Consider the following 17916-nt stretch of genomic DNA (forward strand, 5'->3'; position numbering starts at 1 on the left):
GACTTATCCCTGTAAGATCATCAATGCTATACCCGATTGCCTTTTTATGCATGCGAAGCACAGTCAAAAGCTTAGAAAGTTGGCTATCATCGAGTTTAGCACTAACAATTACAGGGCATTCCTCATTATCATCAAGAAATGCATATTTAAGATGAGAAGGCAAAGGTTTTAACTCTACCTTTTTTTTTACCTGTGACTCAGAAGTAGAACAAATAGTTTCCATTACCTCAAACCCCTTAGTGTTAGGGGCATCCAAGTCACGAATCAAAGAGTCAATCTCTGTATCTCCTTCTCCTTTCGAAACCTCCAAGGTGAGAACAACTTCTAATGGATCATTAGCTAACTCACGAGGCGTATCATCTCTCACAATCTCATCAAGCACATCAATCCTGCAACAAGTATTCTCAAGCATAGGCGACTTCATTGCATTGGTTAGGTTAAAAGTCACTGTATCATCACCAACAGACAAAGTAAGGGACCCAGACTTGACATCAATAACAGCACCTGCAGTACACAAGAAAGGTCTACCTAAAATGATCGGGATATTTATATCCTCCTCCATATCTAGAACTACAAAGTCAACAGGAATGAAAAATTTCCCAACCCGAACGGGGACATCCTCCAAAATACCTGAAGGGTATTTTATTGAACGATCCGCCATTTGCAAGGTGATTTGTGTGCATTTTAAAGCTCCCATATTCAACCTGTTACAAACAGAAAGAGGCATAACAGACACACTAGCACCTAAGTCACATAAAGCTTTATCAATGAATAATGCACCTACATGACATGGGATGGAAAAACTACCAGGGTCCTTAAGCTTAGGTGGGGATTTATTTTGCAATATAGCACTACACTCTGTAGTTAGAGCGACTGTTTCTACACCACCAAAGTCTTTCTTCTTAGTAATCATTTCCTTCAAAAACTTTGCATACATTGGAACTTGAGAGACCAAATCAGTAAAAGGAACAGTTACCTCAAGGTTCTTGACCATAGTCAAGAACTTACCAAATTGTTGATCTACCTTGTTCTTTTGCATCCGATGTGGGAATGGTAGCTTTGGCTCGACAGATGGAGGCTCAGAACCTTTCTTTTTCTCTTTCTCAGCATCACTTGCTTTAGCTTTCCCATCCTTCGAGGTGGGAAAATCATCCAAGGGCTTCTCTGCAACCTCACTATTCTCCTTATCAAGATTTGCATCATCAGTAGGCATTTGTGGCCCTTCATAACTGACACCACTACGAGTAGTGATAGCATTGGCGGTCCCCTTAGGGACCGGTTGTCCTGGTAAGTGGCCAGGTTGCCTTTGGATATTGGTACCTGCGACTTGTGCAATTTGGTTCTCCAAATGCTTTGTCGTGTTTTTCAACTCCTTGATGCTATCTTCAGTATTTTGCTTCATGGTTGTCATCATTCTCATAAGGTCATACATGGTAGGCTCTTGAGTGCCATGAGGAGGTTGTTGTTGTTGAGGTGGCCTATTGAAACCCGGAGGAGGATGATGAGAGGCCCCTTGTTGATGTAGTGGAGGCCTTGCAACAAATTGCTGAGGTTGAGGGTTGTGAGGCTGTGACCAATGTTGCTGAGGTTGTGCCCATTGTTGCTGAGGCTGAGGATTTTGAACATTATTGCTTTTGTATGTAAGGTAAGGATGATTCCTCCAACCTGGATTAAATGTGTTAGAATATGGATCATTTGGTTGCCTTTGTTGAAAGGCATTCACCTGCTCCATCTGATTGGTGTCTTGAGAATTCTGAGCACATTGATATCCAAAGTGACCCTGTATACCACATAATTCACAAAAAAAATGAGTTTGCGAAGGTTGAGAAGACATAGCATTAACAGATAAAAGAGAAGATTCTTGAGTGGCCTGCAATGCTTCAATCTTTGCAGTTAATTGAGCCATTTGAGATGTCATGAGTGAATAGGCTTCAACTTCCATCTTCCCTTTCTTTGGTCGCGTTCTTGGAGATGAGAAGTGGTTGGCTGCAAGATTTGCAAGAAAATCATACCCTTCCTCGATCGTCTTGTCAAGGAACACACCACCTGCAGCAGAGTCAACAATACATTTAGTCTCGGGTTCTAGTCCGTTATAGAAAATACAAACAAGATTTCACTTCTCAAAATTGTGATGCGGGCATGATCTTTGAAGATCTAAGAATCTATCCCATGCTTCCCTAAGAGATTCCCCTGAATCTTGAGAAAATGTTGATATCTGATGTCGAATCTTTTCAGTTTTTTCAGGGGGAAAATATTCTTTGAGGAATGCTTGAGAAATCTTGCTCCACTCCGTCTCCTCGACAGTGTTCAACCACTTTTGAGCTCTATCGCGAAGGGAAAATCCGAACAACATCACCTTCAATTGATCTTGAGTGACTCCTTTATGGTGAACAGTGGAGCATAATTGCTGAAATCGCTGCAAGTGATTAATCGGCTCGTCAGTAGGATGGCCACTAAATTGATCTTTGAAACAACAACTGTTATCAGAGCCTAACTGATGCATAAAAAGTTATACCGCAAGTGCACGGTGTCTGTTGTTAGCAGAGATTTAGCAAATACGGGTCAAATCCCACAGGGAGACAGGTTCTATTAGTTTTTGCCCAATTATATGAACTATTTCTATAAACGAATAATGATTTGATGATTAATTAACCAAAGAATGACAATAATGAAAATAAGGTTGTTCTCAGATAAATTAAAGTCTAGGGCATACGTTCGGTCCACCATGCTTATACCAATCCAAGAAATGCAAACAATCCATTAATAAACAAACTAGGTCGAATAATTAAAGCACTTGTTAATCCTACGGTCGGGAATTAACGCTTACGAATTAACATATGTGGTTCGGCCGCTAACATAATCAAATTCGCCAATTGTAATTAAACCTCTAAAAATATGATCTTTCAATTCTAATTTTTATTAGCTAAATAATCAACTCATGATATTGGCCAATTACATGAATCAAACAATAAAGCACAAATCAATTGGAATTATTCAAACCCTAATTCATAAATTTATAAATAATCAAGCATAATTAATCAAGGTATAAACATGGCTTCCCTCACTTAGCCCTAGAAAACGACTACTCGCTCATAATTGAAATAAACAAAACAAAAGAGATAAATAAACTAGAATTCATAAATAATAAAATAAAGAACGAAAGATTGAATAAAATACCTCAATGATTGAATTAATGGAGAATAATAAACTAGGGTTCAACAATGGAGAGAAAACAAAGAAACGTTCAAACTAGAAAATAAAGCATAAGGGGCCAAATAAAATCCTCTCAAATATTTATATTATTGCCTCATCCTAAAAAAAATAAATAAATAAATACATAAGCTATAATGCTATTGGATGATAATTGATGATGTGGCATGACACTCGACTTGATTACGTCAAACGACCAAGAAAAGTTGGAGCAGCAACGAGCTATAGCTCTCTGACGAGCGAGCTATCGCTCTTCGTCGAATGTAGCTACTGCCTTGGCGAGCTAGCTGGCGAGCTATAGCTCGCATAAGACTTTGCGTATGGCAGTGATGAGCTAATAGGCGAGCTAGCTTGCGAACGATAGCTCGGAGCTTCCTTGGCTTGCTGCCTTACTGAGCTAGTACTCGAGCTATAGCTCGAGCTTAGCTCGATGCAAGAATGCTTAGCAACTCAAATTGTCAACGCACCAAAGTCCTAAAACGATCTCATACTAGCAACAAGGGCTACGAAACAACTCCGATTTTCTTCAAGGAATCTACATACATATATAAGCACAAGGTCAATGAATCATCGGCCTCAAATCAACATCCCTCCATCCAACGACAAATGCTGAATTCTTCCGAGAGCGTCCAAATAGCTATGAGAACTACCTGAAACATTAAGAAAACACAATCGGAGCATAATACAGCACGATAGTGATAACCTATGCATAAATGACTCTAAACCAACGACTAAGAGACTAAGAAGTAACTAAAAAACAATGAAAAATGTGCCCAACAATCCTATACAAATATGATTTATCACTAACTTCTAGGAAAATCAGGAAACCCTGAAGAAGAAAGGTCTTGGAGAAAATGAATACTCAAGAGAAGCTCGTGGAAGGACACTCAACACAGAGGCCTCCTATGTTCAACGGCAAGTTCTATACCCACTGGAAGAACCGCATCGAGATCTTTATCAAGGCAGAGAATTACCAAGTCTGGAGGGTCATCGAGGTTGGTGATTTCGAAGTCACCAAAACAAATGCGCAGAACGAGGTAATCCCTAAGCCTATGTCTGAATATGAAAAAGAAGACTTTGATAAAATGGAAATAAATGCTATGGCTGTGAAATTGCTCAACTGTGGACTTGGACCTCACGAACACAATCGTGTCATGGGGTGCAAGAACGCTAAGGAAATCTGGGATTTGCTGCAGATTACTCATGAAGGAACTAATGAGGTTAAACGCTTAAAAATTGATCTACTTATGTCTAAGTATGAAAGATTTGAAATGCAGCCTAAGGAAACCATTCAAGAGATGCTAACCCGTTTTACTAACATCATAAATGAGTTGGTTTCCCTTGGTAGACAGATTCCTACAGATGAGCAGGTTAGGAAGGTCCTTAGAAGTCTTCCACAAGATGAGAGGTGGAGAGCTAAGGTGACAGCCCTTCAGGAAACGAAGGACTTTACCAAGTTCAATATTGAACAACTAGCAGGTTCTCTCATGACTCATGAGCTACACCTTGGAGTCAACAATGAACCCATGAGGAACAAGGGATTGGCTCTTAAGGCTGATGAGGAGGAAGACTGAGAAGTGGACGAGGATGAGGCTGCCCTAATTGTGCGAAGATTTAAAAAGATGTTCAAGAAAGGCCGAACCTCAAGGAACTTCGGGAAAAAGACCTCAAATCCAAAGCCTGACTACAACTTCCACAAGTGTGGATCTCCAGATCACTTTATCAGAGATTGTCCCCTTTGTGAAAATGATAAATGGAAAGGAAAGGCTAAGGAACAGGGAAGAGAAAAATTCAGCAAAGCAAACTATCAAAAGTCAGACATGAGGAAGGCCATGATAGCAGCCTGGGGAGACTCGGAAAGTGAAGAAGAAGATGATGACCAACCAGAAGAGGAGACAGCCAATCTCTGTTTAATGGCCAAATCAGATGATGAAAAGGCTTACCTTGAGGAACTCCAGAAAGAGGTATTTCTTGATCCTAAACAACTTAAAACTCTCTCTAAAGATGTCTTACAAGATATATGTTTAGAAGAAAAAGAATTCCTTAGAGATACATGTGTGAAGTTGAATAAATGTGAAAAAGCTCTTAAGGTTTGCAAAGAACATGGTGCTTGGTTGGAAACAGCCTATGCCAAGTCTCAAAGCAAACTAAGAGAAGTTGATTTTAAATACAAACACATAACTGAGATAGCTGATAGAATTAAGAATGAAAGTATTCTTTTGAATGTTAAACTAACTCAGTATAAGCTCATGAATTCTGATATCAGTTCTAGCAGTTCCTCAAGCGATCAGTTGCTTAAATTCAATGTTGATTTTGAAAATTTGAGAAATGAGCTTTCTACTTTAAAAACCCAAAAGGATCAACTTGAATCGGAACTGAATGCTAGAAAGGATAGAAGTATTGACCCAAAAGTCATACCTAAGTGGATAGCTGAAGCTCAAGGAAAAAGAACTAAAGGCCCTTGTTATATGACCAAGAAAGGTAAGCAAAAGAAATATGTTGAGCTTCCTAGCATGAAGGTATGCACTTTCTGTGGTAAGACTGGACATCTCTAAGGACAGTGTAGGATAAGAGAAGAAGCTGATAAAACAAATGTAAAACAAGTGTGGGTCAAGAAAACTGATATTGCATCCACGTCTAAGGAACCCAAGGAAACCTGGGTTCCTGATCCTAATGCTTAGTTTTCTTGCAGGTCCTAGTGAGGGGGGACAACTCGTGGTATCTCGACAGCGGTTGTTCAAAGCATATGACGGGTAATAAATCAAAATTCCTCTCACTAGAAGACTACCCTGGAGGAACAGTAACCTTTGGGGATAATAAGAAGGGCGAGATCATTGGAAAAGGTAAAATTGGAAGATCTAAATCTCATTCCATTGATAATGTGTTCCTGGTCGAGGGCTTAATGCATAATTTGCTCAGTATATCACAATTCTGTGATAAAGGAAATTATTTAAGTTTTACTTCTGACTCTTGCAACATCATCAACAACAAGTCATGAAAGGTTGTTATAGAAGGAACTAGAAGAGGGAACACTTATACAGTTGACCTCAACTTAATCCCAAGGAACAACCTTATATGTCTGAGTGTTGTTAAAGATGATCCCCTGCTATGGCATAAACGTTTTGGACATGCTAGCTTTTCACTACTGGACAAGCTAAGGTCAAGGAACTTGGTTGTGGGACTTTCTATTATCAAGTTCCTACAGAACAAAGTTTGTGATGCATGTGTGAAAGGCAAGCATGTTCGCTCATCTTTTAAATTGAAGAAAATGGTGAGCACTACAAAGCCTTTGGAATTAATCCATATGGATTTGTGTGGTCCCATGAGAATTCAAAGTAGGAGTGGCAAGAAAAATATGTTTTGGTTATTGTTGATGATTATTCTAGATTCACTTGGGTTATTTTTCTTGCTAGTAAAGATGAAACTTTTAACGAGTTTGTTGCCTTTGCCAAGAAAATACAGAAAATCAGTGGTCACTCCATAGTCCATCTCAGATCAGATCACGGAACTGAATTTGAGAACTCAAGATTCGATGAGTTTTGCAGGGAAAGTGGCATGAATCATAACTTCTCAGCTCCAAGGACTCCCCAACAGAATGGAGTTGTAGATAGGAAGAATCGAACCCTTGAGGAAATGGCTAGAACGATGCTGATTGCAAGTGGATTGCCAAGGAACTTCTGGGCTGAATCCGTGAATACAGCATGTTACATCCTTAACCAGGTAACAATCAGAAGTATCATCAACAAGACTCCCTATGAATTATTCAGGGGAAGAAAGCCAAACATATCTCATCTTAGAGCCTTTGGTTGTAAGTGCTTTGTACATAACAATGGTAAGAAAAACCTAGGGAAATTTGATGAAAGAAGTGAAGAGGCTATATTTCTAGGATATGCCTCTGATAGCAAAGCTTATAGAGTTTACAATAAAAGGTCAATGTGTGTTGAGGAAAGCATTCATATAATCTTTGATGAAGTTAACCAGTTTGTGAGTGTACAGGAACAAGAAGATGATAATGATTTTGAAATTGGATTGATAAGAGACAGGGATGAAGAGGAGATTCAGAAGCAAATCAAGGAAAAGCAGCCTGCTCCAGAAGAAAACGATCAAGAAAATGGAGAGATTCTTCATCCCGATGAACAGGTAAATGAGGAACAAGCAGAAGAAGCAGAAGGAACAGAACCAGAAGCTCCTCAAATTGGAGTTCCAGCAAGGGAATTTCAACCCAGGCCATTCAAGTATCAAGGTTCCCATCCAACTGATCTCATAATCAGTGATATAGGAAAAGGAACGCAAACAAGATCACAAATGTGGAACTACTGTGCATTCCATGCTTTTATGTCCATCCTAGAGCCAAGAAATCATCAAGAAGCCTTGGGAGATGCTGATTGGATAGTGGTCATGCAAGAGGAACTTAATGAGTTTGAAAGGAACAAAGTCTGGCACCTTGGGCCAAAGCCTAAGGGAAACAAAGTTATTGGGCTCAAATGGGTGTTCAGGAACAAGCTTGATGAACATGGCACCATTGTAAGGAACAAGGCTAGATTGGTTGTGAAGGGCTACAACCAACAGGAAGGTATTGATTTCGATGAAACCTTTGCTCCTTTAGCTAGATTAGAAGCTATTAGAATCCTAGTGGCTTTTGCTTCTTTTATGGGTTTCAAACTCTATCAAATGGATGTGAAATGTGCTTTTCTAAATGGTTACTTAAATGAGGAGGTGTTTGTTGAACAACCTCCAGGTTTCGAAAATCCAAAATTTCCAAATCATGTTTTTAAGCTTGATAAAGCTCTCTACGGGCTTAAACAAGCTCCAAGAGCCTGGTATGAAAGGCTTTCAAAGTTCCTACTGAAAAATGATTTCAAAAGAGGAAAAGTAGACAAAACTCTTTTTCTTAAATCTCGAGGAACTGATTTGTTAGTTGTACAGATCTATGTAGATGATATTATATTTGGTGCTACTAACAATGGTTTGTGCAAGTACTTTGCTGAGCTAATGGGTGGTGAATTTGAGATGAGCATGATGGGTGAATTGAATTTCTTCCTTGGACTTCAAATAAAGCAAACAGCTGAAGAAATAATGATTCACCAACAGAAGTATGTCAAGGAACTTCTGAAGAAGTACAACATGGTAAATGCCAAGACAAATCATACACCTATGGGAACAGCAACAAGACTTGATGAGGATCCACAAGGAACAAGTGTGGATCAAACCACTTACAGAGGTATGATTGGTTCATTGCTATATCTAACAACCAGTAGGCCTGACATTTCCTTTAGTGTTGGATTGTGTGCTAGATTTCAGTCTAATCCTAAAGAATCACATATAACATCTGTGAAGAGAATTTTGAGATACCTCAAAGGAACAGATGACCTGTGTCTGTTCTATCCTAGAAGTGATGACTTCATGCTTAGAGGATTCACAAATGCTGACTATGCAGGTGACCTAGTCAATAGGAAAAGCACCTCATGTATGGTTCAGTTCCTTGGCTCTTATCTAGTTTCTTGGGGTTCCAAGAAACAAAATATTGTTGCATTATCTACTGCAGAGGCTGAGTATGTAGCAGCAGCTGCTTGTTGCTCTCAAGTCCTCTGGATAAAACAATAGTTACGTGACTTTGGTATTAAATTTAATTGCATTACTATCTACTGTGATAACACTAGTGCAATTTGCATATCTAAAGATCCAGTCCATCATTCAAGAGTTAAGCATACTCATATAAGGCATCATTTCCTTAAGGATAATGTTGAAAAGGGTTTGATTAAATTAGATTTCTGCTAAACTGACAATCAAATTGCAGATATATTAACAAAACCCTTAAATAGAGAAAGGCATGAGAAGATGAGAATGGAACTTGGGATGATTAAGTTATACTGAGAAAAATGCATCAAGTTCCCTCAGGTATGAAACTCAAACTGACATGCTTAATCTGTTGTATACTATGCACAAGTGTTATATGTTTAATTACATAGTTAAGACAGGTTGTGAGCAGGAGTAATATTTACTAAAGGCATGTAAATTTGAGAGACATAGAATATGGAAAGTCTAAAATTGGTTGCATGAGCCTTGTTGATTTGTTCCGTGTATCAAGTTGTATTTGCAGGTTTTCTTTACTGATAATATTCAAAAGATAAAATTGTTGTGTTTATCTATCTTTCAAAATTCCAAATTCTTTTTATCTAAACACAAATAAATCGGATGAATGCATCTAATTTCATCATTATCTTTTGTTCAAAAAGTAGCCCACTTACACTACTCTCTTGAAACACGGTTTGCGTTTCTCTAAGCAATAAATATGAGTGTCAAATCAACTAAATTCACCTCACCTCCCAAGCGACACCTCACTTCACCAATTTACCTCCACCATAAAAGATGTCAGCCTCACACAAATTTACACCACACAAAAATTACCTTCTCTCTCATCACTCCGATCAAAACTACTCTCCAATGTCTACCTCTCCAAAAACCCAAATTGAAGCCGACCTTAACACAAAACCAACTCCAGAAATTACCATGGAAATCCCACCGAAAATTAACCCCATTGATGACCAAGAGCCTCCAAAAATGGATTCAACTACCGAATCCCAGTCTTCTCGAAAAAGGAAGTCTGATGACATGCAAGAAGAAGAAGAAAGCGCTCCGGAACTAGGGGTCAATTACCGAGACAAGCCAGTAGCCATGAAACGGCAAGAGAAGATCAGTGATCACTTTGTGACAGGTTTTGTTATTAATCTTCCTTGGTGTTAGTCTGTTAAGTTGTATGAATTGCTTTATTTAGTTGAGGCTCAAAATTGGGTGAATTTTTTGAGTGAATGCTTTAATCGGAGTATGTATGTTGATGCTATGAGAGATTTTTGCAAAAGTTTCAAATATTCTAAAGGTGTTATTCGCTGCTGTGTGTATGAAAAAGAAATTGAGTTTGATGCGATGTATTTGGCTGAGTTGTTTGATGTACCTAATACTGGATATGACTTGTATTTTAAGAGTAATGTGATAAGGAACCCTCTTTCTGATGCAAATATTGATGAGATAGTAGAGTTTCTAAGTGGAGACCCAGAGGAAACCTACATAAATCACAATGACCTAACCCCTCTTGACAAAATTCTGCTAAAATTCGTTTTCAATGACATTATTCCTCGAACCCAAAAGAGAGACAGTGCCAACAAGCTTGACTCTGTTCTCATCTATTTCCTAGCCAAAAAGATCCAAATTAACTTTCCCTCCATCATGATCCAACACCTTTCTCTATGTGTTCCAAAAGGATGGAAGGTGGGATATGGTAACCTACTTACCTATGTTTTCGAAAGCTTTGGCATCTCCTTTACTGATAAAGAACCTCTGCCCCTCAAAAACACCAAATACATGCAACCTATTTTCCTTGAAAATCATAAGATGAAGGTTGTGGATGGATGTTTTGAAGTCGTGCTGGAGGAAAAGGAGAAAAGGCCTAAGGAAGTAGGTGGACTAGCTGAGGGGGAAGAAGAGAGGGCTGCTAGGATAGTAGAGGGAGTGGTGCAGGACATTCAAGAGGAGGAAGAGGAAAAGGTGGTTGAGGAAGTGACTGAGACAGGGGGAAGGAAGAAAAGGAAGATTTTGAGGCTGATGAAGAAAAAGGAGCCCTCTGCACCCATTTGCATTGATATGACTGGGGTGCAAGAGGAATTACAGAAAGTCTCAAGCTCTCCTATTCTGGGCAAGTATGCATCTGCAGGAACAGGTTTCGCAGCTTTCAGTTCCCCATCAAAGGTTCCCAGCGAGGTGTCAAGGAGATGAAGGATATGTTCCTGAAGGTGCTGAAGGAACAAGAGGATTCAAAGTAAAACATGGCAGAACTGAAGAAGAGCATGCTCATTCTGAGCACTGATGTCAAGAAGCTGGTCACAAGCTCTGAACAAGGGAGACAGTCCATTGTGAAGGACATAGTGTCTCAAATCAGCAAGAAGCTGGAGGATCTTGTTGTTGATGATGACCAGAGCATTGCTTCTTAACCTACCTTTCCTTGCAGCCTCTTTATGTTGATAAAACTTATGTTTATTTGCTTTTGGAAACAAATTTTTTTGGGTCTGTAATATTTTGGGCACTTTTTAATTTCTTTTGGCAAACTTGCGAATTTGGTACATTTGGCCGATGTTTTTAATCGGTTTTGGATGATGAATGTCTATGTTTCTTTTGCCTATATGCTTTGTGAATATTTTCTCTCTATGCATGCTTCTTGTCTTAACACTAAACCACTAGATGGTGCTGTGTTATGGTATACTATATACTTGTGTGTTAGTTTTTGATAATGCCAAAAGGGGGAAAAGGATGCAAACTATCAAGGAAACATTAATTATTCTATGGTCTATGTTCGAAATCTTCATAAGCTGTCTAATCTCTACAAGCAGGTATAATGTATATACAAGTTTTTTTTCAAGTTTTTAGTTATTTATTTATGCATTGTTTTTATTTCCTTAAACATTAGTTTCCACTCTGCATTGTATTTTGGTTTTGCATTTCCTTTCTTTAGGAATAAAATGGATTATCTCTGTTTCCTTGTAAGTAAGTTTGGTTTGTTTGTCATCATCAAAAAGGGGGAATATTGTTGGACTTAATGATTTTGATGATGACACAACCTAACTTACTTACAAACTAATAAGTGCTTGATTATTTAAGTGTGTACTCAGTTACAAAGACTAGGAGAATAAAGGGTCTTGTAAAAATACCATGAGGAACAAGAAGGCCAGAAGCAGAGCTATCCTTATAGAAGAGTTCCCTCACAGGAACTGGGGCTTCAGAAATGAAGACTAGAGAAGAGAAGTTCCTCCCAAGGAACAGAAGCCTCGGAGTAGGAGCTTCATCAGAGAATATGAAGACTAAATATATTTTTATATTTTAGGATTTATGTAAGTATAAGATATTAAATAGCACTCGAAAAATCTGTATGGAATTGGTCTAAAAGATGAAATATGTGCATGCTAGCTTTTAGGAAAACTGTTATCATTTAAAAGTTTATCTTTTTCTCAAGTTAAAAAGATTTTATTTTATTTCTTTTTCTGATTTTCGGAAAATATCTTTTACAAAATAAAATCTCCCATGTTTTCCAAAACTTGCGGCCTACTCTCCCATGTTCTTCTTCAGACATGGGTTTGCACATTAAGGAGTTCATGGTTCCTTAATTATAGGGACATGATCTTCTTAGTGGGTATGAGTAGTGGCGTAATGGTGTTGCTGCACAAAGAGGATTTTCCAAAGCATTTATTGATCTATAAATAGCCATTAATTTCAGAAGGAAAATCTCACCCTTGCTCACATAAGTTTTCAAGCTTCAAATCGAGTCAAGTGTCAATTCCACACAAGTTCATTAGAGTTTTCTTAATGTTCTTATACTAGAGTTTGTTTTCTTTCGAGTTGTAATTTGGGGAATGGGGAAGTTCGAGTGAACGTTTGTGTATGAGAAAGAGAAGTGAGGAAAAAAGAGAAATAGAAGAGAAAGAGAACAGAGAACAGAGAAGTGAGAAGAGAGAAAGAGAAGAGAAGAGTAACAAGTTGGGTGACTTGTTCCTCAGGGTCTTAAGTTCGTAGAGGAACTTGAGTTTGAGTCATTAGCTTGTAATAGGATCATTTGCCCTATTATAGTGAAGATTCATTTCCCAAAATCCCAAGTGGTCGTGGTTTTTCTCCTTGTTAGGGCCAAGGAGTTTTCAACGTAAAATCTCTCTTGCATTCTTTAGTTTCTTTAGTTAATCTTTCAGTTCCTTTAGCTAACTTAATTTTAATTCCGCAAAAAGTTTGGCTAATCTCTCATACTACAATTCAACCCCCCTTCTTGTAGTATCTTTGAAACAACAGTATTTTTCCCAACATTGCAATATGAAAAAAACGAAGGAAGTATAGGTTTGGAAATCTAACCACCATCAAGTTCTATTTATATTTATGACATGTTTTAAATTTACAAGCACCCCAATGTAGTATAAATGGCAATTGGTTTTTTTGTTTTTTTTTTTTTTTTTTTTTTTTTGTTGACAGCTGAAAAAAGGAGAGTTAATCCCCAGTAACAATACAAATACTAACACAATAATGAAAGTTTAACAGTAAATCTGCAATGTTTCAAAGATGCATTCTTGCATGTTGAGCTCCTATATAATCTCCCTGCAACCATTTTAGAAGTCTTCTGTCAGGGATAAAAATTTGTAAATGCCACAAATACAGCTTCACCGCTTCTTTGACTCCCTTGAAGATCGTTGCCAGCATGCATGAAACTATCTGCTGGTTGCAAGGACCACTCTCCCTCTTTAATGGCATCTGCAGTAGTTCTAACTTCTAAGTATCCACCACCATCCTCGATTTTTGTTTTTGCTTCTTACTTGCCTGATCTCCAGAATAGTAGGCCTGCAAACACCACTTCCTGCAGTTAAAATGTAACACTTACTCTATTGGTGTGCTTCCCTGTTGACCTGCCTTGATTCGAAGCCTGGGGAGCAGCTTTTTTCTGACTCGGAATCAGCTGCAAGGTCATCATCTTTAGCAGCCATGATACCAGAACCCGCCTTATGTTCCATTCTCGACTTTCGTCTCCTCATCAAAACAAAGTTTGCAGGCATCAATATCCCACTCGGCATTATTTTTGCGGAGGGAGGCTACTCTAACATCTGTGATGGTAGCTTGGCTACTCAAAACAGGTGGCTTGCCATGAACCCAGAGATGGTGAATATAATTGACAACTGTGATGTTAAGAACAAACTCTACTGAAGCCAAATCTCTGAATCAGACCCTCACACACGGGATACAGCTTTGAAATAGGCATAGCATGGAGGTTTTTTCTTCACTAAAATAATCCTCACCCTTGAGCAATTTGAAAGCTCTATAAAATAATTATTTTTGAACATGAAGAAAAAAAATTACTACGTATTTTAATGTTAAACTGTCGTCCATGCCAAAAAAGAAAAAAAAATTATTCAAGGTAAAAAGAACATTAAGAAGTCCTCTCACAACGGAGGGTACTAATGCAAAAAACTTGGAAGAGAAACAATTTGGCAAAATTCATGAATGTATGCCAAAACCAAAAGTGGGTGAAAAGAGTTTAAAGATGAGAAAAGAGTAAAAGGTTGGTTTGAGCACCATTATGCCTTATATTGTAACCTAACCTTATCATTTTCTTCTAATCATTACATAAATGGTGTTATCCTCCAAGTTGTTGCCTTGTTTATTCCATATTTACATACATATTAACATATATAATGCACAATTTCCATTGTTGAGCTTGCTAGCTACTCCGTAGCAGGTAAAAAGAGTAAGAAATTTCGTATTTCAACATCAAAAGAGACACTTCCAACAAATTCTTTTAAATAATTGCTTTCATTTGCAAATTACTCCTTCAGGACTTTGAATGCGAATGATTACTAAAAGCCAATCATAAACTATTATTTTTAACAAAGACTATAATTTGTCAAACATAGACGATATATGTTGGGCTCAATCCTAGCACAGTTCAAGGGTAAGAATTACCCCGCCTTCACATAAGTAAAGCATTTAACAATAGATATTAAATAAAAATACAACAAACTAAGATAACTTGTTATTAAATAAAAATACAACCAAACTAAGATAACTTGTAGGTAAGAATGAATAGGAGTTAACATGGACCATGCTGATCATAACACTTGAATCGAACAGGTGACTGAGGCTTTTGGTAAATTCTTCAATGTAATCTCGATTAACATCTGACATGGATTAAAATTCGGAGTTCGGGCTAAGCATATGACCAGTTCCTCCAAAACTAACGCATGTCTAAGGAGAAACTGGGTTATTAATATCTCCTGAACAAATCCATGGTATTCCCTTATCACTATTCTTTTGAGACGATTCCTGCAACATACGGGAGTTTCATGATCTGTACGGATAAAAAATTCTTGTTCCTGCTCCAGCGCCTTTTTCCTATACTCACACAAAAAGTCGCCATGATATCCAGCGAGTCCCTAAGAAGTAAACATCAATAATCAATAAAATTAAAATTAAGAAAACTCTCAGAAGTTGAACAACATTGCTCATATGATTACTAAAACCACACCAACCTGTGCAAATTCAAGTGTTTCTAAGACAGGTGAACAGTTGAGAAAAGGCAACAACAGATTATCCCAGCAGCTATCTTCAGTAGCACCACCCAACTCTAGATGTTCCAGATTAGGAAACACGGGGAGTTTATCCTTTAAGACTTCCTCATCGATGAAGTCAAACTCCTACAACCACAAGTTAAACAATTATTACAATTGGTAAATTTCAAAATCAACTATGAAAGGAGAAAAAGGATTATTCAGCTTAAAAGAGAGAAATTAGAGATTGAGACATTACCCACATAAAAATGCCAAACAATGATAAGTGTTGAGAATAAGAAAAGGGTCTAATGAGGTTAATTATTTGCTGAAATGATCTTCCAAATTTTAAGGCCATGCATATTGTCAGAGATGCTTTAACAAGACCATGCATTACAGGGATTGAGTAACAACTTGCTAAATTATCAGAGTATTCAATGTACTCCAGATTGGGAGTATTGATCAGCACACAGTCGCTGTTATCTCGGAAAAAATCAGGACATTTAGGCATCCTTAAAGTCAATCTTCGAAGGGAAGTCGACGTGATAGCCGTGATGTTCACATGCCTTGTAAAGGGTTGGAATGTAAGATCTTCAAGTAGAGGGCAACTTGATACTAGCCTTGGCAAAAAGTCATCCTCAGAAATGAGAGATGCAAACAAGACGAGCTGTTTCAATTTTGGAAGACGATAAGAGGGCATGGCGTAAATTTGATCAAAACCAATGTTGACCTCAAGTTTCAACACCTCCAACGTTTCACAGGTGAAAATATCTGGGGGCAGCTGAAAATTACCTGACTCCCCCACCAGTATAGAGAGGTCAAGTTCCCTAAGGCCACAAAAAGACAATGGATAAGAGATCCACACATTCAATCGCGGAGATTTCAAGTCAGGGAGGCAACCTTGACTACACCCATAGCAACTATCGCAACCAAAAAAGTACACTTTACCAAAGTCCTTGCTGGTAAGTTTAAGCTTAAACTTGGTAAGATGCTGCGATTGGTGTGTCTGGAGTACGGTATCAACAAAGCTCACAAAAGTGGGGAAACGCTCAATTGCATAGGGATGTTTCAAACAAAGACAGATAGGTGAACCATCAAAATCAAGACTTGTAATCAAAGGGAAAACACGCCTCAATTTCGTAGACAAGGCACAAGTAGCAGCAGCATCCTTGGTAGGAAGCAAAGAGAGGATCCGAATTAATAATTCATCAGGCAAACTGGAGAGCCTATCTACCAACATTTGAGTAAAGTTGTGATTTTGAACATCACATACAGTAGCATAATTACTGGTACATGGTTTCAAGCTCCTATCCATACTGACCATACACCTGCACCCATGATAGATAAATAGACGATACTATTAAAACCCTGATCAAATAGGATGAATCATGCAAAACCGCTTAGAAAACAAATATCCAGAGCTTGTAAGAAATTTAACAATCAATAAAAAGCGGATTATAATATGAAAGCGACAAAAACAAAATAGGATGAATCATGCAAAACGGCTTAAAAAACAAAATCAAAATCAAACAAAAAGTGGATTATAATATGAAAGCGACAAAAACAAAATAGGATGAATCATGCAAAACGGCTTAAAAAACAAAATTAAAATCAAACAAAAAGTGGATTATAATATGAAAGCGATATCTTGAAAGAGCAACTGGGGACAAAACAACCTGGTTCAAAGTTTCAAAGTTCAAATTCAGGAAATCACAGTACGAAATTTAATTCAGGCTCGAAAAATCACATAATTTTATAGGGAGAAAAGGCATATTTGATTCAATTATCAATAATTTAAGTATCTCGTCAGTAATTAAGACCAATAGTTCAAAAGTTCGAACCCTAGATTACGAAATTGATATAAGATTAAACCCTAGATTGTGAAATTGATACGATGATTACACAAAAAGGAATAAAAACTTACCTCAAAAGTTGCTTCAATGGAGGATTAAAATATCAGAAGGCGCCTCAGTGGAGAACGAGGAGTGCGCTTCAATGGGAAACTCAGAGAGAGGGGAAGGGGGAAGGGGGAAGGGGGGAAGGGGGAAGGGGGGATAGGGCTAATTTATTATTTAACTATTACGTTCGATTTTTTTTTATTTTGTTTTTATTTATTTTTTTATTTACAGTATATAAATATTACTGTATCTCTTAATTCTAATGAAAAAAAATAATAAATAAAAAAAATAATTAGTGGTTAAAAATTGTTATTGACTTAAATAAAATAAATGGTACTCCCTCCGTTTCATAATATTAGTCCCACATACTATTTTGGGCGTTTCAAAAAGTTATACCCATATTGAATATATTTCATTTATAACTTGATTTATTTTGGAATTAATAAGTTGTGGATTAATGACATGACTCTAAGTAAGGAAATCTTTACCTTAAATTATGCAATTATGACTTATGTTTTCCTAATAAAAATTAAAAAAAAGTTAAACTTTTTATTAATTATGTTGTACTTTAATGTTAGATTCCTAATATATTTCTTTTCTTATTTTACGTGATTGATTCCATATGAGACTAACATTATAAAACGGAGGGAGTAAGTTGAAGAGTTGGAGTATTAAAAAATTGTAAAAGAAAAATAGTGGATTTTAATTGAAAAGTAATTAATGGGAAAGGAAAGATATACTTC

General features: G+C 37.4%; 1 protein-coding gene and 1 non-coding gene across 2 annotated transcripts; one reads left to right on the plus strand and one right to left on the minus strand.

The window, feature by feature from the left end:
- The first annotated feature begins 2123 nt into the window (after nt 1-2123).
- LOC145625812 (small nucleolar RNA R71) lies at nt 2124-2229 on the plus strand. Its single transcript, XR_014110714.1, has one exon. It is a non-coding gene; the product is annotated as a small nucleolar RNA R71 (small nucleolar RNA).
- Nucleotides 2230-14586: 12357 nt separating this feature from the next.
- On the minus strand, nt 14587-17300 carry LOC145614914 (F-box/LRR-repeat protein At4g14103-like). Its single transcript, XM_081669992.1, has 4 exons — nt 17200-17300; nt 15535-16603; nt 15258-15422; nt 14587-15161 (listed from the first exon to the last, which is right to left on the minus strand). The coding sequence occupies exons 2-4, from the start codon at nt 16597-16599 to the stop codon at nt 14838-14840; spliced, it is 1554 nt and encodes a 517-aa protein (XP_081526118.1). The 5' UTR covers nt 16600-16603; nt 17200-17300; the 3' UTR covers nt 14587-14837.
- Nucleotides 17301-17916: the final 616 nt, after the last annotated feature.

Source organism: Chenopodium album, chromosome 3 (assembly GCF_948465745.1).
Source record: "Chenopodium album chromosome 3, dcCheAlbu1.1, whole genome shotgun sequence".
Classification (NCBI taxonomy): domain Eukaryota; kingdom Viridiplantae; phylum Streptophyta; class Magnoliopsida; order Caryophyllales; family Amaranthaceae; genus Chenopodium; species Chenopodium album.